The following is a 26,413-nucleotide window of genomic DNA, read 5'->3' as shown; positions in this document are numbered from 1 at the left end:
GATGACAAGAGTGAAGGTAGGGCTGCTTAAGGATAAAGGGGGCAATTTATATCTGGAAGTGGAGGAGGTTGGGCAAGGCCTAAATGAACACTTAGCTTCAGTATTTACTAGAGAAAAGGACCTTAGTGAGGTCAGAGTAGAACAAGCTTATGTGCTGTACCATGTTGATTGAGAAAGAGGAAGTACTGGATCTTCTTAAAAAGCATTAGGATTGGTAAGTCTGGGGGCTGGATGAGATATATACCCCAGGTTGCTATGGGAAGGGAGGGAAGAGATTGCTGGAGCATTGGCAATGATCTTTACATCCTCTTTGGCCACAGGGGAGGAGCCAGAGGATTAGTGAGTGGCAAATATGTTCCCCTTGTTTAAAGAAGGTAATGGGAGAACCCTGGGAATTATAGACTGGTGAATTTTACATCAGTGGTGGGAAAACTATTGGGGAGGATTCTTGAGGGCAGGATTTATGAGCATTTAGAGAATAGTCTTTGCAGGGATCATCAGCCTGACTTTGTGATGGGAAGGCTCCCTCGTGCACTTAATTGAATTTTTACAGAAGGTAACAAAAGAAATTGATGGTGGTTGGGAGGTAAATGTAGAGTATATAGATTTTAGTAAGGCATTTGACAAGGTCCCCCATGGAAGATGTGTTCAGAAGGTCTTAAGGCATGAGATCCATGGAGCCTTGGCTGTGTGGATTCAGAATTGGCTTGCCTGAGGAAGCAGAGAGTAGAAGTGGACAGGAAGTATTCTACCTGGAGGTCAGTGAATAGTGGTGTTTTGCAGGGATCTCTTCTGGGCTATGAGGTAGGAATGGTTTAGTGTTTTTTTTTGTAGGCACAGCACATTATCGTAGGTTGAAGGGCCTGTACTGTGCTTGAAAGTTCTATGTGAAGAACGACCTATTTAAAAAATAAAAATTCTCTAGAAATGTTGTTGACCCTGTTCCAGCTATGTTGATCCTTGTTAGTTTAGCTTTCTATTCTCACAATGCTAGTTCTGCTCCAGAATTGTCCTTAATGACTGGCAATTTGTGCTCCATTAACAAATGATAGTGATATCAGTACCGATTATTGGCTTCAATGTGTTGCATATATTGGATTTACCACTGCCAGTGTTAAGGCTCCAATCCATTACTAAATGGAATTCTGCTTCAAACTTCATTCCTAATTTTGTTTCTCCCCAATTGCAGCCAGTGTGATTCTTTACAACGGCAGGAAGTTCATTAATTCAGTTGATCTGCCAATAGTGTTATGTGATAACTATCCCACCTGAGTTATAGTGGGTGGCTCATAATTGGAAAAAGTACTCAGTCAGGTGATATTGCTGCATTATACACAACCAGGAAAACCACTTCCATGTTATCCAGGCTATTCTCCACACATGAGTATGATATGTCTGTGCATTGCTTTAAAAAAGAAATTGGGATGCTTTGTTAGCCTCTTAATGCAGTAAAAAAAAAATCCTTGGAAACTTGCAACCTTGCCATCCCAAAGTATTTTATTTTGAAATGATGCATTCCTTAGCACCAAGCAATCTACAGGAGATCAACAGGTTATTTGATGTATTTCCTTATAAACTGGGCATGTAACAGTAATGACTCAGAAGTAGTAGATGACAATTTGCATGCAGATCACATCCTCTGAATATTGATCAGAGGACAATCTACAGGACCCTAAGAGTGGAAGAGAGGATCACTGCAGTGAGAATGCTGAATGGACCAAAGGAAATATTCACACTCGCCATTCGAGACTCATATCCATGAAACTATTGACTTATTTTTGTACAGATGAATACTTGTCCTGTATATGTATTGTTTGTCTGCATGTACTGCACCAAGGACCGGAGAACACTGTTTTGTCGGGTTCTACTTGTACATCAGATGCCAATAGACTTCCCTACATACACCATTATTTAATCTCCTGAACCATAGAAAAGCAGTGAGCTCTTCCATATATTAGCTGAGAAATGGCATGGATTTGTCTACATAATGCTGTTGAAACAACAACAGAGTTGCAGGAAACACGCAGCAGGTCAGGCGGCAGCTGTGATCGGAGAGAAAGAGTTGTTATTTCAGGTTGAAGACCCTTTGTCAGAAGTTTTTAGAAAAATGAGAAACTCAAATGCTGGAATCTTGAGCAAACAACAAGATGGTCAATGGGTTGTACAACATGCAGAGGCAGACTTTCTTGTCTCAATAAAGGGTTCTGATCTGATATGTAGACTGACCACTTCTACCCACAGATACTGCCTGGCCACCAGCTTATTGTTTGTGTGAGTTGGTAAGAGTTTCCTTACATGGTTAAAAGGAAAATAGATGGATTTCTTTTGGACTGATTCAAAATTACCTGGAGTAACTGGAACATCTGAATCTAATGGAAAATCACATCAGTGTAAATTCCTGAATGTCCAGTGCTTGGGGGAAATGCAAAATCTACAACTTGGCTAATTTGATCAATTGAAAGCAAAGTGATTACCAATCACAAGCCCATGTTGATGGATGAAGGGCATTCATCTGGTAGGATGACCTTTCTATTGGATAACAAATTTATTACATTTATTCTCATGCATCCTTTAACAGCTATTTTGCTTTAGTTTTGGGTCCACCTTTATGGAGGCCTTCCTCCAGAGACAAAACAAAAATCATCTGCAAATAGTTCAGAGAGCAGTGGAGTTCTCACTGATGACATGACCAATTGGCCACCAGATTTTCCACATAACAACAGTGAAAACATGTTCTGACTGGACTTCCTTAAAAAAAAGAAAAAAGTTCTGCAGTATACTTCTCTAAATGCTTATAAATCCTGCCCTCAAGAATCCTCCCCAATAGTTTTCCCACCACTGATGTAAAGTTATGCAATGTTTACTCGTGGATCTAAGCTAAATCCTTTCACCACAATTATCTAGCAGTAGTGAAAAGAATAAAGTGTGTTCTAAGTTTTGATTTTTTTAAAGTTTTTTTATTTTTCACACTATGAACCATATCAACCAAAATATGTACAAACGTTTCTCATTAAATATATGTAGTGACATTTTCTGGGTGGGCGCCAAAGGCCTCAAGAAAGCCAACAAATATTGCAATTATTTGAAGTCGAACAATGGATGCATTATCCGTAAAGAGCTTAAAATTTGTCCGTGGCAATAACGTGTGCCTGCCTTTAACACTGCACACAGCCACTCATTGAAATAAATATCCCTGTACAATTGGCAGCCGCACCAATGTGCAACATCCTTCAAGTAGAATTTCCATCCCTGGGTTGCAGGTTTAAACTTGTTTATCTTCCATTTGTTTTACACGAAAACAAAAGCAATTGATCATAAAACTGGGTCAATTGGAAGAGGCTGTTTTAAATCAGAAATGAAGCCAATCAAAATTAATCGTTCTGCAAAATTTATCTGGATCCACTCTTCTATTTTCTTTCATGCAGATGATTTTCTGATAGTGGTAGTTAATCGTGAATTCATTTATTGCTTCCTTTCCCCCCCCCGCCCCCCAAGAGAGACGTGTATAAAACAACTGCCAGGGAGCGGCTTAAATCGAGATTTATTTCCCTGAAAGCAGAAGGATCTGGGGGTGGGGGGTGGGGGGGGGGGGGAGGTGGAGGGCACTTTCCACCCAAAGAGAAGTGCGTGGCTACAATAACCTGCCTGACCGAAGCAGAGTTGCTGACAGCATTCAAGAAGAGATGAGGTAAACACCCTAATCACAAAAAAGGCTATGGGGTAAGTGGAGGAGGTGGGGTGACGTGGATGTGTGCTCACAGTTCGGCAAGCATGCAGTGCACCAAATGACCTCTTTTCATCGAGTCTACAACTTTATCAATCCAGAACTTTATGCAACTAGTGGCTTGTGTGAATCCTTGTCAAATCTGTTGACTCTTTGTTATATTGTCACAGTGTGGATTGTGAATTCAAAAGTAGTTTCTCAGCAAGTAACTAACTAGTGTACACATTTAGTTTTTCAATAATCAAAATTTAAGACAAAAACAATTAGATTTAGTGTGTAAAAGTAGATGACACATTTTTCTTGTTTGTTTTTCCCTTGTGTGAAGATGTTGTTTTAGGGTTTTATTGTATTGTGTATGTTTAATATTTATTGGTTTTGGAAGGGGGGAGAAAAGGGGGAAAATGTCACTATGTATATTTAATGAGAAACATTTGTACATATTTTGGATGATATGGTTCATAGTGTGAGAAATAAAAAAAACTTAAAAAATCAAAACTTAGAACACTCTATTCTTTTCACTACTGCTAGATAATTGTGGTGAAAGGATTTAGCTTAGATCCACGAGTAAACATTGCATAACTTTACATCAGTGGTGGGAAAACTATTGGGGAGGATTCTTGAGGGCAGGATTTATAAGCATTTAGAGAAGTATACTGCAGAACTTTTTTCTTTTTTTTCTAGGAAGTCCAGTCAGAATTTTATCTTGTTAAGTGTATTTTACTTTTAGTAATTTCACATTTTTGTTTAAATCAATCTGTTAACCACAAAATGTAACTATTCAGCGAAGGAAAAAGTCTCGTTCTCAAACATACTAAACAACATAATCTATTTTTTATACTGTGAAAAAAGGTGAAATATTCATTTCTTATGTTAGTTGATGAGAAACTCATTTGTTTCCCTTCACTGTTTCTCAGGAAAGTATTATTAAGTAAAGCATTTTAGTAATCTTCAGTCAAGTCAAATTTATTGTCATCCGATTGTACAAGTACAACCCGAAGAAACCGTGTTCTCTGGTCCTCTGTGCAAAGACAAACAGATACACATCCAGACATAACCCATATTCAGACATACGATACATATGCTGTACTATATACATGTATAAAAATAGTGGCATCTCAGATGGTTAGTATGTGCAGTTCATTCAGTCGTTCACTGCCTGTGGGAAGAAGCTGTTCCTCAGCCTGGTGGCCCTGGCTCCAATCCTCCAATATCTCCTTCCCAACAGGAAAGATGCTGTATGCAGGGTGATAATCCTTAACGATTTTGCGCATCCTCTTCAGTCATATCACTATACTTTCCAGCCGTTGAGGCATTTTTGAAATGTTTTCACTGTTGTTATGTGGAAAGTCTGGTGGCCAATTGGTCATGTCATCAGTGAGAACTCCACTGCTCTCTGAACTATTTGCAGATGATTTTTGTTTTGTCTCTGGAGGAAGGCCTCAATGAAAGTTTGATCCAGAAATGTGAAGCCTTGATAGTTCATTGAAGTGTTAGACAGGATTTCAACATTGTGGGGTGGGTTTTGAACCAAGAAACTTGGCTGTGCATCAAATTTCCAAAAACTCCTTGCATGTTCTTTAGCCAAACTCCATGTCAATCAACAACAAATAATTTGAAATTGCATGTATATTCTTGTTTGAATCTGACACTGTCTGTAAAGAGTTGAGTCTCCCTGTGACCACATGCGAAAGTCCAGCACTTCTAGGCACAAGAACAGTTTGTTTTTCCAACAACTCTCAGGCCCTTGAATCTCCCTGAATTAATCTTGTCGTAAACTTCCCTAACACCACCAAAAGAGTCCATACAATGGAAATATGACCATTTATTTATCTATCCTTTTTATTTTCTTTTTCTGACACAGGGTCCAACAATTTAATTTGTATTATTGCTTGTGTATATTGTGTAGTTGCAGAAAGTCCACTGCACCTGTACATTGTAATCATGTATATTGACCAAGTCTTGCTTCATTTTAAACTGCGATTTGCCCAGAATGCTTGTCATGTGACCGATTCTGGAAGTTCATGCTGGGGGTTGTAAAAGTGGATGAGCTGCTAATCTTTGACAGCAACTTCCAGATGTCCACTTGGTGAACTTCATGCTGCTGTTGGTTTCTCTGTGGTAACATTGAGCAGAGTCCCCCACTGTTAGTCTCACTGTACAGTAGCAGATGTCAAGGTCATGCTTGTCATTAAGCATCATTCACTGAAGAAATCCTCCCTTGTTGGCCTGCACGCGAATCCCACACCATCAGTGCTGCATTTGCCCCTTGAATCCCATCTGAAGTGGAGATGGCAAGGAAATTTAAATTCCCAGGAGTAATCATCTCAGAGGTCGTTTCCTGGTCCCAACGTACGAATGACATCGTGAAGAAAGCGCGTCAGTGCCTCTACTTCCTCAAGAGTTTGTGGAGATTTGGTATGACACCAGAAACCCTGGCAAATTTCTACAGACGTGTGATGGGAAATATGCAGCTGGCATCACGGCCTGGTACGGGGACACCAAAACCTTTGAATGGAAAGCCCTACTAAAGGTAGTGGACACAGCCCAGGGCATCACAGGCAAAACTCTCCCCACCATTCAGGAAAATCTACACTGAACACTGCCAGAATAATAAACAGCACTCAATCACAGACTTGTTTAAGAACTTTACTCATTAATTATCATTTAATATTTATTTTCTGTATTGCACAGCTAATTTCTTTCTTTGTTTACATTTCTCTATTTTGTATATGTACCTTTTTTTAATCTTGAATACAGTTGTTAATTACTGATAAGTAGAAATTCTGCCTGGCCCACAGGAGAAAGAATCTCAGGATTGTAAATTTAAACTTGAAGATTTAGGGATGGATGATGAATGATTAGCCGAGACATAACTCCACATCCCATAAAGGTATTAAAAAGTTCCAGGCATCTGGCATTTTATGGAGATGCACAAGAAGCTACAGATCAGGTTTTTTTTAGAATTAGCTTCATCTTTTGGTGTCAGTAAGAAGTTTGAGCTTCTGGCACTAATTTCAGTGTTGCATCTTGTATTCACATTTCAGGAGGTTGTATTTGAGCTGCTTTGCCCAGCGAATCAGTTTTTCTTGTACACGTTTGAAGGATAAATATTGGGAGAGTGTCATTCATGCAAGGGCTCAGTTTCTTGAGACAAGGTTCCTGTTCCACGTTGAGTGGAACATATTACAGGAAAGGACCTATGTGGGATTTGAATAACAAAATCCATATTAATATGTATGGTGGTGGGAGATCAAAAGCTGAATCTGACATTCTTTTTTTTTTCTTTGGCTTGGTTTCGCGGACGAAGATTTATGGAGGGGTATGTCCACGTCTGCTGCAGGCTTGTTGGTGACATAGACAAGAGTAATAGTGTTGAAAGCGTTCCCAAGAGCTCTCAGCTGAAAATCCCCTGTTGCAGGTGGAACAGTGACAAAATGAAAAGGGAATGGAATTTTTAAAACAATTTAATAATTTAAAACAATTTATAAATTCTTAATTTTACTCAGTCATGTATAAACATTTTGCCACCATTATGCACAAGAAAATGCTCGCCGATACTTTTGGGTCCTGCTAAATTAATTTCAATGCAGAGGTAAATTGTGAATTCAGATATTCTTGCCTCACAAAAATATATCTATCCGTGCACTCAAATACTTTTGTATTCACTTCTCGTGACAAATTATAAGACCAGTAGTCATAGGAGCAGAAATAGGCTATTCAGCCCATCAAGTCTGTCCTGCCATCTCATCGTGATCTGATCCATTTTTCTACTCCGCCCCCCCCCCTGCCTGGCCTTCTCCCCATAACATTCAATGATCTGGCTAATCTCTACCTTTTATACCCCCAATGACCTGGCCTCCGCAACTAGCTGTGACAACAAATTCCACAGATTTACCAGCCTCCGGCTAAAAAAAAATACTTCTGCCTTTCTGTTTTGTGGACACCCTTCGATCCTGAACATCTTGTTCTAGACTTTCCCACCGTGAGGAGCAACCATTTCTACATCTACTCTTGTCCATGCCTTTCACGGAAGTCCCTTCCTCGTTCTCCGAAGTTCCAGTGAATACAGATCAAGACCCTGTCAAATGCTCCTCATGTGATAAGCCTCTGAACCTCCTCTGAACCCTCTCCAATGTCAGCACATCCCTTCTTAAACGAGGAGCCTAAAACAGCCAATAATACTCCAAGTGAAGTCTCACCAGGGCTCAACGCTATCTCTTCCGTTTCCACCAAAATCTGATGGAAAAGGAGAAAATGTTGCCCATCCTCGGGAGAATGAGGAGCGCCTCGTGGAACAAGAAAATGCCTCTTCACCTATTTCCTCCTCCCCCAGCCACTTTATTCAGGCACCCGTCTACACTTTTCTCAACCCCATAACATTGCTTCAGTATCTTTATCTTTGCTGCATGAAAGTGCACTGTTGGACTAGCTGAGTTCCTCCAGCGTCATGTTTTTGCTGCTTCTCTCTGCTACCGTTTCGATGCCTCCTCATGGACATCAATGATTTGTAAGCAGATAAAGTCTAATGACTGCCTTATAAAGGTCCTTGCTGGGAAGTTCTCTTCATTGATATAGTTCAATATAAGAAGAAAGGAAAGCTCGTGTACAATCTCATGACAATTTGAGGCTGCATCAAAATAGCCATGAGCAATCATTAGTTATCCTTTTACCGACCGTATCAAACCATGGTTTACCAAGTCCTCCATTCCAAACTACAAATACCTTGAAAATATAAAATGAAAAGTAATGACAACATAAAATGACTTTGTTTGGTTTGACACAACCATGTGCTCCACTTACAATTAAAATTGTGTGATTGAAGTTGCTGCATTTAGGTAGCTTCAACTTGTTTTTTTCCTGATTTGGTTTGGGACCCATTTCCAAAGCCATTGAGAAAGTGGTCTGTCTTGACAACAGCACAAATGGAACCGTGGATCTTAACGCTGAATGACAGGTTTCTCAGCCGTCACCTGCTGGAAATTAATTGTGTTTGAATTGATTATTGTCCTGCGAGATGGTCTGTTATTCAGGCAACCCATATTTAAGTAATTCAGGGTGTAGAGAAAAGTACAATTAAATCAGTGGAAAACCTTCGTTTTTTTAAAATCCTGTGAGAGGTCCATTGCAGGAAAGAAACCATCCCTGAACCGGGAAGTTACCTTTATTTCATGCTCATATATCTTCTGCCTGGTGGAAGTGGGAAGAATTAAAGATGACTGGGGTGGGACGAAAATAGGTTTAAGAATTTCAGGTTAAGATCAGTGACTTTAATCTTAAATGAATAATTCAATATTGTTTAGCTATCTTAGATATTAGTGATAAACCTCCATGCTTTTTTTTTCACACCATAAATCACATTAGCCATGATATAAACCTCCATGCTTGATGTCGTCTCAATAGTGGGGTGGGTTTCACCTGTGATGTCCTTGGCTGTGTCGACTACCTTTTGCAGTGCTTTATGTTCAGGGGTATTGGTGTTCCCGTACCAGTGCATGATGCAGCCGGTCGCACACTTTCCACCATACATCCTTCGAAATTTTCCAGGGTTTCCGATGTCATACGAAACCTCCACAAACTCCTGAGGAAGTAGAGGCCTTCTTCACGATGCCATTAGTGTGTTGGGTCCAGGAAAGATCCTCCAAGATGGTGATTCCCAAGAACTTAAATTTGAGATGGCTTTGGTGGAAAAGTTCCAGTCACATTTCATGCATCTCCTCAAACTCCCAAACTATTCTCCGTCAAGAACTTGTCCATCTCTCTCTTGATTGAAACTATTTCCACTACTCCATCGTGCAGTGAATGCCAGATCATTTCTATAAAGGGTCATCTTTTTTTCTTAAATGGGTGTCTTTGGAACCCTCTCACAATATCTCATTAACCCAGTCCAAAGCCAATACCAAATAGTACGTGTCTTTTAAAGTTTATGCATGTTTCTCTCGCTGTGTTGCAGCTAACACTGATGCCGGGGGATTATGCTGCTACTGCTACCTGTGTTCCTGTGTGGACCAGTGCCAGAGGCAAGCAAGGGAAAAGCGAAGAAAGAAGAGGTGAACAGATGATGAAACAAGCCCGACCTTATACCAAAAGAAATGGCATGCCAATCAACTAACGCCAACTATTTGTGACAACAAACCGGAGTTTGATTAAAAAAGTATAACCATGGATGTTTAGAACTTTGTGCAGAGCCAAGTAGATGCACTTTATGTTTTAGACTACTTTTGTCTTCTGTTTATACTTCCAGTTTAGTACACATTGTGGTGTGTAAATGCATGCTGTAAAGGGCTTGGAGAAAGGGGATCTATTGTAAAGGGCCATAGGTATGTAATCTGCACTGCTGTGTCGCAGTGAGAAAGTCAACATCGGCCAAATGGGAAATGCCTTTGTGCCACTTTTGGTAAGTTTCAGGAGAACTTGTATTGTTAAATGTACCAATTGGCAGGATTTTGAAATGGGGAAGAGTTAAAGGAAGGGATCCTCACTTTATCAAAATGTTGATTCTGGAGTGACCTCTTCCCACTAATAATTTTCTGACAGCCTCCGTTGCTTCACTCTTAGCAATGATCTCATTTATCGAGCCAGCCTGCAGACACTTACACACCTGTTGGGCATACATGCATTCCTTTTATTTGCTAATATGCTGGTGAGCCTTCTGGCCCAGTTTTAATCTCCCTCCCGTAACCCCCCACAGTACTCTATTCCAAAATCAAAACACAAAAATGACTATTGATGAAGCATGCAAATGGATGCACCAGCAGGCTGACGGCTGATACATTTATATTGAAGATACAAGCATATTCCTCAGTCAACAAGGCAAAAATAAGTAATTGGTGGTCAATATAATGGATTGGTACCATTGGATGGTAATGGGTGTGGTTTGGTGCTATGTGGAAAGGGGTTTTGCGTGGGTGGTGATAGAGGATGCTCTGAATTAAATGGATTCACAATTGCAATTGGTACACATGACTGCTGTTACCATGTTATTTCCTGATGAAGCCTCTGCATTCCGCAGGTTGGCTCTTTTGTCAAATATTAAAACACTTCAATGGTACCAAAGCCTTATTAATTGTCCAAAAATAGCTGCCAGTATTATGATCACAGAGAGACTGATCAGAATTCTTTAGCCTGCATCCTATTTCTTAATGCTTTGGACTTGGAATAGAGGATATCTCTTCGCCTCAGTAAATGCAGCTGGGGCAGGAATTGAACTGTTTGAAGTTTGAAGTAAGAGAACATTAAGTCAGCTATTGATGGTAACTATTAAAGTCATGACTGGCCAAGACAGAATTTGAATTGGATATGTTTATTTTAAGTATGCATGGTTCATTGCATTTGAAACTAATGTTGATTTATGCTTAAATGTATTTAATTTGACTTCTTTGAATTTAAAATGAAAGTTGGCAAAACAAAAATTCAAGCATTTTTCTTCTAGTTTCGATGAATGGAGATCTTACAAAATTCTGGTATTCAGTTTGAAATGATCATGTCCAATAATTTGAATAGATTAAAACATTTGCAATGAAGTCAGTGTGTTTAACATGCAACAGACCAACACAGAAGTGTGTTACTGCCTCTCACCACTTCACATTTCATTTAAAAAAAAAGTCAAACACAGAAAAATCTTCCCCATCTAAAGATAGCAGATAGACTTATCGGACCTATAGCAGCCATATATCTCATACAGCTACGCTTCAAAAGTTAGTTGAAAGAAAACCCAGCATGGTTTGACGATGGATGTGACAAAATATTCTCAAAGGGTTAAGGAAAGGTAGTTAAAGCTTCTCCCAACCCTTCCTACGGCCAGCATTGGACAAATTATTCTCAAATGCGAGGATACAGTTAATACTGCAGCATGGGACTTTCACATTCTGGTCAGATTGCAAAGTAGGTCTGGTTGTGTGAGTGATTTGCATTGTGTTGCCAGTAGCCACAGCTTTTGAAGGACATTGCTGTGATGAAATCCTTTGCTGGATTCAGGACTGTTCACAGATATGCAGACAAAGAGAAGGCTTTATAATGAGAAACTTGGCGACTGATGACCAAGACCCATTGTGCAACATTGATGGCTGAATATTGACTATATAACTGCATGTTTTGCATCATCCTTAATTCGTTGACTTTTAGGCGGAAACATTGCTAGAAAGAAAGCAACTAACCTAAGTAGCTGTTGGGTCCTATGCACCAAGGTTACATTCATTGTTAGTGACTGGATTCACTGCACAATATGCAAGAAACATTGGAGGTTTTCCATGTAATTGCCAATGAATTTTCCACGATAATCAAAACTCAAATCGAACTCAAAATCATTTAGCAAAGGCTTGTGGCAAGTTAACGCATCTCTCTGGAATCCTTCCAGACTTCAAAGAGTTTAATCCTGTATCCTGGAAGAGTGCATCACCACTTAAAAATGAAGTATCCCATCCTGAAGGGTTATGGACTTGCAAGCCCACCCCTATGCTGGGATGGCCAATTTGATGAAGAGCTGGGGTGAACTTTGAATGCAGCCACACTCCCTCGGATTTTCCCAACGCAACAATGCACAAGTAGTTTTAAAAGTCTGCCAGCTCCAACATCAAAGGAGGTTCCATGTGAGAAAGGATGATCTTAAGAAAAATCACAGAATAATTAAATATTTCTATGCATTTGCAGAATGAAGATGTTATTATCAAGACCAGGATTTATTGTGCATTCTTAACCACCATTGAGAAGTGTTGGGGAGCGCCTGCAAACTATTAACTTTGGATACAAAATGGCTTCAGTTAATTGATTCCTCTTTAAAAAAAAATAATCAAAATCTGTTACTTCTCCAGAGGAATTCATTTAACATGATGAAACTGTTTTTAAGCAAAAATCAAGAAATAGGAAATAAACTCAGAGGGAACTGATGCTTTTCACAACCTTACCATGTATCTGCCTGGCCCGTTTCTCTTATAATCATATTTCATTCTATTTGGTGGCCCCTCGGATTCCTTTACCCCAGGTCGACTCAGTTAGCATACGTTGTTACAGCGCTAGCAACCAAGCTTTGAATCCAGTGCTGATGTAAATTCTCCCCTGGTCAGTGGGGCTTTCCTCTGGGTGCTCCCACCCTTCATAATGTGCAGAGGTCAATAGGGTGTAATTGGGTGGCATATGCTTGTGGGCCAAAACGGCCTGTTATCGGGCTGTATATCTTTAAAAAAAACAAAAGCACGGTCTATCCAATCTTTCTCCACTACTAGACAATTCTAATCCAGACAGCAAACTGGTGAATCTCCTCTGCACTTTCTCCAGCACAACCAATCTTTCTGACACCACAGGGGACCCCAGCTGCACATAATAGCCCAAGTGTGGTCTAACCAGTGTTTTGTAAAATTACAATGTATAATGTCCAACACTTACATTCTATATCCGTACTTATGAAAGCAAGCAAATCATGAGTCTGCTTCACCATCAATCTACTGTGTTGCCGCATTCAGAAAACTGATATCAATGAAACCACAGTTGTCGGCAGAATCACAAACGGCAATGAGGAAACGAACAGGAGGGAGAGAGATCAGCTCACTGAGTTGTTTCACATCAACAACCTTGCGCTCAATATTTTAAAATCCAAGGAGATGACTGTAGACCTCAGGAGGGAGCCAGGGGAACATGACCCAGTCCTCATCGAGTGCTCAGTAGTGGAGAGGGTCAAGAACTTCAAATTCCTGGATGTCAACATTTCTGAGGATCTGTCCTAGAGCAAAATGTCAATGCAATCACAAAGAAGGCTCCCCAGTGGCTATACTTTGTGAAATGTTTGATGTGATTCGGTATGTCATGGAAGACTCCAAAAACTTCTACAGGTGTACCATGGAGAGCATTCTGGCTGGTTGTATCGCTGCCTGGTATGGAGGCGCCAACTCTCAGGACAAGAATAAACTCCAGAGGGTTGTTAACTCGGCCTGTACGACAGCACAGGCACCAGACTTTATTGAGGATGACGACATGAGGCGGTATCTTAAAAAAGGAGACTCTATCCTCAAAGACTCCCACTACCCAAGCCATGCCCTCTTCATTCTGCTGCCATCCAGAAGGAAGTTCAGGAGTCTAAAGACGAGTTCTCAGTGGCAGAGGGACAATTAATTCCCCGCTGCCATCAAATTCCTGAATAATCAATGAGCCAAAGACACAGCCTTCCTTTTCATGACTTGTTCAAATTCCAATTCTGAACATGGACTTGAACCTTGATGTCTGTTTATTCAACATTTCTTAGACCATGACCATGTAAACGTCCTTCTGTGGCTACTAAGGCACTAAACCGAAAGGAACACACTGAGTCTTGCAGAGTTCTGGAGTAACAGCTTTACTGGTTGTAAATCGTGCGATAAAGAGACCGCCCATTCCCAGAGTCCTTAGCGTCCCAGCGGGGTGGAAGTGACGTCAACTTCTGCTCTGAGCATCTCTGTAGATGCTGCTGGCTGTGGACCAACCCGTGGCTGCTGGTTTGCTAGTTGTGTGGGTGAATCCCCTCCCCCAGATCCGGCAATGGGAAGCACATGACCGGTGACCTGTATACTGTCCGGTTTGTGTGGTTAGCCTCGTCTCCTAGCAGGTGGTGTAACAGCTGGGCGTTCAATGTCCAGGGTGCCGGTTTGAGACGGTCAATGGTAAATGTCTGCTCTTGGTCCTCAGTGTCCAATGAGGTTGTCTCATTGTCTTGCACTACCCTGAAAGGTCCTTGGTACGGCTGTTGTAGGGGTGGCCTATGTCCTCTGCTGCACGTATTCACTCTGCTGCTTGTCATCGGATACAAAGGAGGGTGATGCTCCTTAGTGGGAAGGTGGAACTGGAGGCAGTCTCCCTAGTCTCTCCCTGAGCTTGGTCAGCACCTCTGTCAGTGTGTCTCCTTGGCTGGGCACATGAAAATGCCGGGCAGTCTGAGCGGTGAACCGTAATCCAACTTGGCTGATTATGCTGCTAGTTCTTTGGGATAGACCTGGTGCATGCACAGCAGCACCCAGAGGAGCTCGTCTGCCCAGCCGGGTCCTCGAAGTCGTGCCACCAGGGCCGATTTTAGGTGCCTTTGGAACTGTTCCACCAGGCTGTTCGACTGGGGGTGGTACACAGTTGTTCAGGTTCCCAGGAGCTGCGCCATCACAGACCATAGGGTTGAGGTGAACTGTGCACATCTGTGGGAAGTGATGTAGGCGGGGAGGTAGAGCCTCGCCACTCAGGTTGTGTTCAGGGTCCTGCACGTTTCTGTTGTCAAGCAACTGATTGGAACACCTTCTTGCCACTTGGTGAATCTGTCCACCATCGTAAATAGGTACCTTGCCCTCCTTGAAACAAGTAATGGGCCAACGATGTCCACGTCCACATGCTCAAACCTCCCGCGCGTTGGCTGGGAGGGTTGCAGTGGTGCCTTCAAGCATCTCTGGACCTTGGAGGTTTGGCAGTGTGGGCACGTCCTGATCCAGTGTCCGATCTGTTTGCTTACGTGAACCACTCAGCAATTAACAGGTGGTCGCCCGGATGGAAAGGTGGGCCTTCCGTGTCAGGCGTCAAACACTCGGCACCTCTAGGCAGCTGGTACAATGGGCCATGGTTGCCCTATGGCATTTGTAACCTCTGGGCCTGATGGGTACGACCTCAAGGCAGAGGCCGGTGATTGTGGTCCAGTATGTCGGTGTTTTGATGATCTCCTGTGCTTCTGCTGGTATTGCAGAATCCACTCCTGGGGCCAGGGCTTGCATCAACTGGATGGTTGTTTTGGACAGTGCGTCTGCCAGCACATTGTTCTTCCTCAAGACGTGTTTGATTGTGATGGTGAATTCAGACAGGTGGCACTGTTGGCCAGGCTGACCGAGGGTCGGAAACTTGGGCGAACATGAAGGTGAGGGGCTTGTGATCTGTAAAGATCGTGAACTCTCTTCCCTTCTGGGAAATTATCTGAAGTGTCGAATGGCCAGGTACAGGGTAAGTAACTCCTCGTCGAACACGTTGCATTTGACTTCCGGGGGCCAGAGGTGTTGGCTGAAGAAGGCAAGTAGCTTCCATTGTCCTTCTATTGATTGTTTGAGTATGCCACTGACTGCTGTTTCAGAGCTGTCCAGGGTGAGGACATTGGTGATGTCCATCTGGGGTTGAACCAGGAGCGTGGTGTGGACTAGTGTGTCTTTGGCCTAGTTGAACGCTGCTGTTACCTCTTCTGTCCAGGCAACTTCATTGGCTTTGCCAGCCATCAAACCAAAAAATGGGCGCATAATTCGGGCTGCTGAGGGAATGAACCAATGGTAGAAGTTAACCATCCCGACAAATTCTTGCAGATCTTTGACCGTTTTGGGTTTGGCGGATGGCCTCCACTTGCCCAGCGGAGGAACCACCGTGTGACAGTCAATACAGTGTCCCAAGAAATCGACGGTGGACAGACCACACTGGCTTTTGGTGAGGTTGACTGCCAGTACATACTCACTGAGGCAGCGGCAGAGGAGGCACAGATGGGTCAGATGCTCTTGGCGGGAGTGGCAGGCTACCAGGATGTTGTCCAGGTAGATGAACAGAAGTTCAAGACAAACCCCACCACGTCCATGAGGTGTTGGAAGGTCTGCGTTGCGTTTTTAAGGCCGACGGTATTCTCAGGAATTCAAACGGGGTTATGACAGTTGTCTTCGGGCCATCCTTGGGATGGACCGGGACCGGGACCTGGTGATACCCATGCACCAGGTCTATCTTGAAAATGATGTGTGCCCTGTGCAGGTTGGCTGTGAAGTCCTGGATGTGTGGGACGGGGTATCTATCAGCCTTCTGTAGTCACCACCTGGCCTCCATCCTCCTGCGGACTTTGGCACCGTATGGAGCAGGGAACTCATGGGCTGTCCAAGCACTGCACGATCCCCATCTCCTCCATCTTGTTGCTACTTGTCTGGTGGTAGCCTGCAGGCTCAGGCATGCAGGGGGTGTCTGTGCGTGGAGATGTAGTGTGTCTTGCTGTGTTTGGGGCTGCCGTGGAAAACTGAGCTGATGATGGACGGGATCTCTGATAACACCCTGGTGAACTCATTTGAGCAATGACGGAGTCAGGGTGAAGAACTGGTAATTTGGCCTCCCCAAGGGGAAAAGTTTGGAGAGTCCTGGCGTCAACCAGCCTCCGTCCCTTCAGGTCTACCAGCAAACTGTGTGCACAGAGGATGCTTGCCCCCAGAAATGACTGTGACTCGGTGGGCAGTATGAACGTCCATGTGAATCTGCTGGAACCGAATTGCAAGAGGACAGTCAGTGTTCCGCAATTGTGGATGGTGCTGCCGATGGCTGCCGTGAGTTCAGGACTGGCCCCTCTAGTGCTGTTATTTTGGCTCAAGGGGGGCAGAGCACTGAGTTTGACTTCTGTGTCGACTAGGAATCTGCACCTGGAATGTCTGTCCCAGACATGCAGGAGGCTATCGCAATGGCCAGCCACTGTTGCCATTTCCCTGACACGAGCATGGTGGTCAGCATCGGCAGATCCCCATCTTTAATGATAAAAACACCAAGATTCAGAACTGGTGCCGTTGCTTGGTGCGGGTGTTGCAGGTTTATTTGATGGGGTGTGGAGGGGTAGGGGCTTTGGCCGTGACGCAGCACTAATTCCAATGCTGGTCTTACTGTCTTCTTTGGCACGCCACAAAATGTCCGCGTGAGTGGCCACTTTTCGCGGATCGGAGAAATCTTCATTTGTTCGTAGGAGGTGAAAAGAACTGTTCAAAGTGTAGACACAGCTTATGGCCATCTGCTAGTGCCAGCATGTCACCCATCAGGGCTGATGGTGCCCGGTCGTCTGTAGCAACCACACAGCCCGTTTGTGGCATGAGAGGCCGAATGTGCTGACTAATGGGGTCTTAAGTGTCTTATACCTGCCAGCCTCCAGAGGCTGCTATAGAAAATCCATTACGCGGCCTGCCATTTCCTGGTCGAATGCAGCCACCATGTAGTAATATCGGGTCTCATCTGAGACCACGTTCCTAACCTGGAATTGGGCCTCTGCCTGCTGGAACCAGACAAGGGGATGAGCGGTCGGTCCAGAAAGCCGGCAGTTTCAGGGAAACTATGTTTTGAAAAGTTGAGTCGTTCACATTATCCATACTGTGGGAGTTGTTTGTGTCAGGTCCAAATGCTGTTGGACCATCGGGGTCACCAATGTGGCTGCTAAGCCACTAAACCAAATGGAAAACGCTGAGTTTTGCAGAGTTCTGGAGTAACAGCTTTATTGGTTGTAAATTGTGCGCTAAAAAAGACCCAGAGTCTTTTGAACCCCAGCGGGGCAAAAGTGATGTCAACTTCTGGACTGCGGCTTTGCCCTGCAATGAGTGTGTCTGTGGATGCCGCTGGCTATGAACTTAACCACAGCTGCTGGCACCATTTGGCTAGTCAGACGCGTGAGCCACTAGACTATGGCTATTTGACTTCATAAAATGCATCTCCTCACACTTGTTGGAATTAACTTCCATTTGCCAAAGCTCTGCCAAACTTTAATCTGGTTTTTGTGTTTACACATCTCCATCGGGCACACAGAACTCAAAACGGTCAACCAGTTTACCTACCTCGGCTTCACCATTTCATCTGATGAAAGGATCGACAATGAGATAGACAACAGACTCGCCAAGGCAAATAGCGCCTTTGGAAGACGACACAAAAGAGTCTGGAAAAACAACCACCTGAAGAAACACACAAAGATCAGCGTGTACAGAGCCGTTGTCATACCCACGCTCCTGTTCGGCTCCGAATCGTGGGTCCTCTACTGGCATCACCTACGGCTCCTAGAACGCTTCCATCAGCTCTGTCTCCGCTCCATCCTCAACATTCATTGGAATGACTTCATCACCAACGTCAAAGTACTCGAGCTGGCAGAGTCCGCAAGCATCGAATCCATGCTGCTGAAGACCCAACTGTGCTGGGTGGGTCACGTCTCCAGAATGGAGGACCATCGTCTTCCCAAGATCGTTTTCTATGGCGAGGTCTCCACTGGCCTCCGAGACAGAGGTGCACCAAAGAAGAGTTCCAAGGACTGCTTAAAGAAATTTCTTGGTGCCTGTCTCATTGACCCCCGCCAGTGGGCTGATATTGCCTCCAACCGTGCATCTTGGTGCCTCACAGTTCGGCGGGCAGCAACCTCCTTTGAAGAAGACCGCAGAGCCCACCTCACTGTCAAAAGACAAAGGAGGAAAAACCCAACACCCAACCCCAACCCACCAATTTTCCCTTGCAACCGCTGCAACCGTGCCTGCCTGTCCCGCATCGGACTTGTCAGTCACCAACGAGCCTACAGCAGACGTGGACATACCCCTCCATAAATCTTCGTCCGCGAAGCCAAGCCAAAGTAAGTAAGTCAGTGTTTACGAAATAAACTCAGAAAAATGCCCTGGGAAATTTGTTTCAAAGCAAAACTGAAAGCTTAAAATAACCTCCTGTTTACATGTTCCGTTGTGGCAATATTAACATGATTGCTTTCCAGTGAATTACCCTCTGAGAGAAGTGTGCATTGTGGGAATGTGTGAATCAGAGGTCATTTTACTGTTCACAGTTTCTGCAAACAACTTTGATCTTTTTCTTGAAATTCATCAAAAAATGGTGACTGTACATCTTTAGTTGAGGAGCACACATTTGTGTTGGGGAAAATTTGAGTAAAAACTGGCAGATATCTGAAGGAATGGTGTTAGGTCCTTTGATTCTTGTAGTGTATAAGAATGATTTGGGCTTGAATGCAGGGGCAAGTTCGATCCATAACTGGCAGGGCTAATGAAAGTGAAAGAAGTCTAGGCTACTGGAACGAATCAATGGTTACAAAGGCATATGAGCAGTACATATAACTCAACCCAGGGCATCTAGGGAGGAGAAACAAGCTGACGGAATATGTTAAATGGAAGGTTTTTTTAAATTGTCGAGGCATGAGGGGCATCTGAAGCACAGGGCAGGTAGAAACTGTGGGGAATTCTTGTTTATATTAGTTGAAGCAGAAAAGGGATATGATTACCATTAAGTATACGAATACAGTAAAACCCCTGGCATTCAACACCAATGTGGATTGGTAGATGCCGGATAAGTGAACTTTCTGGTTGCTTGAGATTGCATTTTGTGTGGATTGGCAAACTAACCACTAAGCGCACCAATTTTAAACTTTTGTAATTTTTACCAATTTATTGTCTACAGGTTTTTTGCCCGTTGCTTGAATTCTGGATTACAGGGATTTTACTTAACTTTAGTTAGACCAGCCATTCTCAACATGGGGGGTGGGGGTACAACTGCCCTCCCCCATTCCCCGGGTGAGTTGGAGCACTGCTGGAACTTTACACAGTTCTGTTGACCTGATTCTACTGAATGGTGCAACATTAGAGATGGTGTCGAGCAGGTTTATGGGGATTTGCCAGGGTTGGGAAGTTATGGTTATGAGGAGAAATTGATTGGGCTGGGAATATATTTGGAATGAAAAGATGAAAGGATGATTAAAGGGAAGTGAATGAGGGTCCCATTCAGAGCAAACAGGATTTGTTTCCTTTGGCAGAGAGATCTATAACTAGGAGACGTTGACTCAGTTAATTTGTAGAAGACCATGCCCCCCCTTAAACTAGCCATTTTCCATATAGGCCCTACAGCACCCACTCCCTCCTCTCCCAAGGGCCACAGTGCATTTAAGTAAAAGCCTTGTTTTTTTCTCATTCTCACGTAACATGTGTTTTTTAATGTGGGTCGGTAGCAGAGAAGTGCGGAAGGAACAGAAATGTGACTGTTTCACAGGGAAAGGGGCCAGAAACTTTGAGCAGAGTCCTAAGGGTCCTAGAATGGCTGATTTAAACAATGGGATGGGTGGGGAAGTAACAGAGGAGTGGTGATGCTTTCAGAGCACGATGCGAAGGCCCCTTCACCCTTCACGCAAAACAACTACAACTGAGCAACTGCACAAAAGATCACTAATTGTGATAACGTGCACAAAATCTTCCACAATTCCATTACATCAGTTGTTATTGCTGTCAGTTTAGCACAGAATTTTGAATGAGCTTGAATTTCTGAAGCAAATTCATTTACAAGAAGAGCATAGAGATATTGGCCATTATTGGTTGCTTTGATCCCCAAGGGTTACATGAATACATTAGCACTTTGGTATAATGCTTCATTACATCTCTCGGAAATATGGTAGTGTTTTTCACACCATTATATCCTTTATGAAGTCAAGTCACTTGTTGCTTAAACACATGCTGCAGATGTTTAGCACCCAGTAAGTCCCCTGGACAGCAAATTAAAATTGCAAATAAATATTGCTGGAAGTGTATAACATTCGCTGATACTTTTATATCCTGGGGGCACCGGGCACTGGCAATGTCAGGTTAACTCATGTGTGACATTTCCCTAGAACACTCTTTCTGCATTAAAATTAAATGAATCTGGAGCAACTGGAAGTAAAATATTAACTTGAATGTCAAAGTGCATAAGGCTGAGATTGCTTAATAAGTGAGAAATCTGTCAATATTTTACCACTTGTTTTTTGTAAGATTGTCATTGTAAAGACATTTCCACAATACTTAGGGCTGACTGCTAAAGTTAATTGTCAACACTGGTTGTATTTTAATGTTGCATTGTTTTACATTGGGTTACCTCTGAACTGATAATAATAGCCACATAGAATTTTGTACTTGATGCTGGACATTAATGGTCCAGAATTAAATATTAATGCCTAGAAATTGAATGCTGTCCGTTTGAGTTTTGTTCAAAGGTTTACATCATCAAAATTAAGTAGAGCATGAAATCCAAGGCAACTTTGCCATTGGAAGCGCTCAATGGAAATCAGAGTCTGAATCGGAGTCGTGTTGGAGAGGGATCAGTATTTCAGGGAGGTGAATGGACTGGCTCGTGAAAAGGATGACTTTTTCTAATGCAGGTGGGGTGTTGAGGGCTGGGAGGTCTGTGGGGTTCAGGTGCCAGGTAGTTGAATGACCAGAAGGGAATCAGCCATGGGGTTGTGTAGGAGGGTTTAGGGTGAGCAGTCACAGCTAGTGGACAAGTCGAATGTCAAACAGTGCCGAAACAGATTCTGCAGTCTCTTTTGTCTACATTTATGAGCACTTGTACCATTGCCTTCTCTGCCTTGGTTATTGAAGAGCTAGGAATGTAAATTGTTTAAAAGGGTCCTGCCGAAATTAGGCTTCCAGAGCTAGCCACTGCTGGCCAGGGCTGACTCCTTTAAACCTTGCCAGCCTTGTGGGCACATTGGAATCCTGAGGGCAGGTAAGGGAATACAGATGTGCACTGCACACCCCACATCCCTATTATACAAAAAACACCTTGGAGAAAACTGAACAGAAAATATCACTTCTGTAATCCATATGGGATATTACTGATTATTGTTCATGTATTGATGGAAATTATAATGCACAGTACACAAAAGTATGCCAAGCTGCATTCTAAGTTCCCAGCATTAATTTTTCATGCTAGTACTTTTCTCATATTGTTCTCCCAGTCTGGATTTTTCTTGATGACATCATCAGTTCCAGAGTGAGCAAGTGCTGACCTTGAAGATTCCATTGGCCCTTCTTGCATCATTTGACACATTCCTGTTGGAAGAATTTTGTATCAAGTCCCTTCACCACTTACTTTAAAAGCATTTCTCAGTTATCAAATACAACTAATTCTTTCAGTGAAAAGGGTTGTAAATTTGATCCTGTTTATAAAGCTTGAAACATTATCCACCTGACAGAATTCAATGGTAATTATTCGGTCTTCTACTGATTTCTACAGACCTGGTGATTCAAAGTCAAGTTTGCATGGGTCCTGATTTTAACTTTCATCAAAACTTGATAAAGTTTGTCCAGAAATTCATTGTTTGTGCTCAAGATCCAGCGCCTGCCACCGTTGTTTCCATAGACTTGAGCAAACATTCTTTCAGCGCTGGTCATCGCCCCTTGCAATCTGCATCCATCTAACTGCTGACCAACCCATTCCAACAGCCCAGAGCTAAACCCATTCACACTGAACACTGCAGTAGATCTGTTTGTTGTTCACTCGGGACTATATCTTATCACTGATCTGGTTGTAAATGTCTTCTCTTGCATAGATACAGGTGTTTAAAATTCAAGTCAAATGAAACTAAATTTTCCAAAATCTGGAACAACCAACAATATTAAAACCCAACACTCTCAAACCAAAAATGCATTCACTGCCAGAGAATAAGTTGATTAATCAAAGACCACGGAACATTTCTAATTTCTCTGACTAAAACATTTTCTACATTTTGATTCACAGCCCAGCCCTACTTAATTACTTAATTCATCTTCCTGTTTTAACAAAGATGGAAATTGCCTGCAGAGTTAAGAAGAAACCATTAGAAGATTATTTCTGCACCCAGTAAGTGCAGGAAAATATTGAGAATGTTGCAGCCAACCCCCAGGGTAAGTTTCCCAATGAATTTGAGATGATTTATCCAAATGATTGATGCTGATGTTTGTAAAAGATAGAAAAATATCCAAAAATGTACTGATTACGACAGACGGCTTCTATTTGAAATAATTGATTCACAGAAATGGACAGCATAGAAATAAACCCTTTGAATCACCATGAGTTTGCCGAACTTTCTGCTAATCTGATTTTCCCCCATTAGGCCCATATCCTTCCATGCCTTGTCTACTGATGTCAAAATGGCGCTTAAACATATATTATTAATGTATCTCATTCCACTTCTTTTCTGTCGATACAATACAGATATCTCTCTCTTCCTCTTTCTTCCTCTCCCCCTCACTCCCACTCTCACTTTCACCCATTTACCCTCTCTCTCTCTCTCCCTCTCCCCTCCCCCTCCCCCTCTCTCTCCCCACCTCTTCTCTCCCTCCCCCCTCAGATTCTCTTTAAAATCTTTCACTCCAAACTTAGAAGTATGTCCTCATTACACACCCACTACAGGTTCCCCACCAAAAGGATTTAGAGGGCAATGTTTTGATGTAATTCTGGTCCAAATAAGTCATCTTATTTAATTTATTTATTGATGTAAAAGTGTAATCTTGAATTAACTGAATGTTATGCCCTAATTTTCAGTAAACCACATATACCAGCTTCTTCAGCAGAAATATTTGCCATATTAAACCCTCTCAAAAAGGAAATGGATTCAGTGTAAGTTAATGAAACAGCGGTATTGTTACCTCAGTATTTAGTCCTCTCTTGCCACAAGCCAGCTGAAAATTTCAGGAATGCAATTTAACAGAAATGTGGTATTGGGAACCAATCATTACTCAAAAGGTGAATAATTAAACTTTGCTTCAAGCATAATCATTGCCTGACATAAGTCAACTAGTGCTGGCAAATTACTCGATCCAAAGCCAAGATCTCCCAATATGAATCTGGAATGGCAATCCAATTTAAACAATTCTGCAGTAACTTCATGCTGAGACAATGTATTTCACGGTTCTTGATTTTAATCTTTAATAAGAAAATGGTCATTTATATTTACAAAGAAACATGATTTTATGCATTCCCATACAAATGTTGCCTGTAGTAAGATACAGTCCCTAAATGGATGAATTGTACAGTAATATAAAGCGATTTACACCAACAGCTTCCTGAGGCCGAAACAAGGAGAGCTTATGTCATTTCTCTGGGAATTTTCAATTTGTGTGGATGCAGAATTAATAAATGGAATTACACAAGCTTCCTCCGAGCAATCTCTGGGGTATTCTGCAATCTGAAGTACTCTACAATCTGGCCCAATCTCCAAGAAGACTACATCACATCCATCTCCAGCAACATGTCTACCTTCTTGTTATTGGCTGCTTCAGGTTTACCCACTCAGTTGTCATGTCTATTCTGTGAGAGTGAGATTTAGCACGGGATTTTCTCATGTCGAAATTGCATTTTCAGACCATTTTTTAATATTAAATTTATGGGGTCGACTATCACCCGGGTACTATTTTTGAGGGGATGAAATCCACACTAGAATCCTATCAGTAGCAGAAGTCCAAATGATTTGCAAATGAATAAAGAACCAAAACACAAGTAATTAAGGTAGAAATACAGTAAAATCCCTGTTATCTTGAATTCAATCAACTGGAAACTCAAACAACAGGCAAAAAAAATGAAATAAATAAATTAATTAAATTTCAAATAAATAAGACTGGGCGGATGGATCCCGCAGGGGAGCGCTGAATTTCGTGGACAAGTGTAGGTTTGCCCTGCCGAATGGGCATCGCCCCTTAATGCATGTGCATTCTTTTCATTGTTGCCACTAGCATGGAGGTGAGTCAGGTCGTGCTGAGGGTTTGTCCAGGATACTGGCATGGAGATGAGCCAGGTTGCCAGTGCGAGAAAGGTGGAAAGTTTCAATAAAGTTGCATTGGAATGAAATGGCAGTACTTGAAATGAAGAACCATTGGAGCAACTCTTCCCAAAGTGTCTCCCTATCCCTGCCTAGTAAGAATCTTTATTTTTATTCATATTAAGTACATTAGTTAGCGCAACAGATTTGTGTTAATATTAATCTTTAAAGATTAGTTATAGAATTATGTGTATTTTTAGTGAGAAAATTGTGGCTGGAAGAGGTCACACTGTTGCTCAGAGAGAAAAGCCATTTACAAAGACAAAAAGTTTGTCAAGCCATTGTTCTGCTGGAGGCATGTTTGCTTAAAAAGACTGAAGTGGTTTCTTAATTGAAACTCAAGAACAATGGGTGTTTGTGTAAAAGCATTTATGTGTACACAGCATTCTGCTGGCAGATGTTTAAACATACAGGACTTTTCATTCAATGGTCTGCAGACAGTTCAGAGTCTGTGGGCTCACATTCATAGTTTTGAAGTGGCTCTAAGTGGCCAAAGATGCTTTAAGCATATTATATCTAAAGTAACTTCAAAATGGCCAACTGCCGTGATTCATGTTTTTGGGGAAATGAAACATAAATGATGTCACATATCATGTGATGAGATTTTTGGAGAAAAAGATATTACTGGATCTGAAGCATTTTGTTCAAAAGAAGTAGGTAATACAGGATTGAAATACAGTAGCCAGAAAAGGTGCTGTTACATGTTACTTCTGGTCAAAGGAGAGCACAGAATCAGTGGCTTTTGAATGAGGGAGACCACTTCTGACTTTTCTTTAAGATAAAGAGGGCAGTTCAACAGTGTCCATTTTTGTATGGACATTTCTTTTAACCCTTGTCTGGGTTTGTAAAATCATCATGGAAGAAAATAGCCACTTTGCTTCACTGTCTCTTTGAAAAGAGGACAGATTCATTGTGTGGAACACAGATTCCAAATTCTCCAAACAAGAGAGGAGAAAATTCTTCATATGAAGAAACATTGCTCTGAAAGCAACTCTATAAAAGAAATGTGTGAGTTCTAAAGAGATCTGATGACTTGATGTTTCAACAGACTTAATTATTGTGTTTCAGCAACAATTTAAAGAAATCTGATGCCTCATACTTACTCCATAATTTATTTTGAACAGCAGTAAAGACTTTGAGCTACAACACAAATGCTTTCTTGGAATGAATTTTAAAATCATCCCTTCAGAATCAAGCTTACACTGTAATGGTTTGAGTTTTCACACACACACACACACACACACACACACACACACACACACACACACACACACACACACACACACACACACACACACACTTTAGTTCGTAACGATGAGGGTCTATCTGTGAACTTGTGAGAGGGGTTAAATTGTGATGGAGGCACAATTAGTGCAGTGAGTAATGCGCTGTTATGGTGCCTGCAA

The 26,413-nt window shown here is 42.2% G+C and overlaps 1 protein-coding gene across 2 annotated transcripts in view; it reads left to right on the top strand.

Annotated features, from left to right (window-relative positions):
- The window catches only part of stk11 (serine/threonine kinase 11), a 98,194-nt gene extending 88,308 nt beyond the window's left edge, over positions 1–9,886 (top strand). Inside the window, exon 9 of one of the 2 annotated variants that reach the window (XM_069928190.1) lies at positions 9,675–9,886. In XM_069928190.1, coding sequence (XP_069784291.1) covers positions 9,675–9,775 — 101 coding nt within the window. In that variant the 3' untranslated portion in view covers positions 9,776–9,886. The remainder of the gene's footprint in view (positions 1–9,674) is intronic. The other variant, XM_069928186.1, reaches the window with a different exon arrangement.
- The last annotated feature ends 16,527 nt before the right edge of the window (positions 9,887–26,413 follow it).

Source organism: Narcine bancroftii, chromosome 3 (assembly GCF_036971445.1).
Source record: "Narcine bancroftii isolate sNarBan1 chromosome 3, sNarBan1.hap1, whole genome shotgun sequence".
NCBI lineage: Eukaryota > Metazoa > Chordata > Chondrichthyes > Torpediniformes > Narcinidae > Narcine > Narcine bancroftii.
The sequence above is the reverse complement of the archived record's forward strand: the minus strand, read 5'-3'. Positions and strand labels throughout refer to the sequence as shown.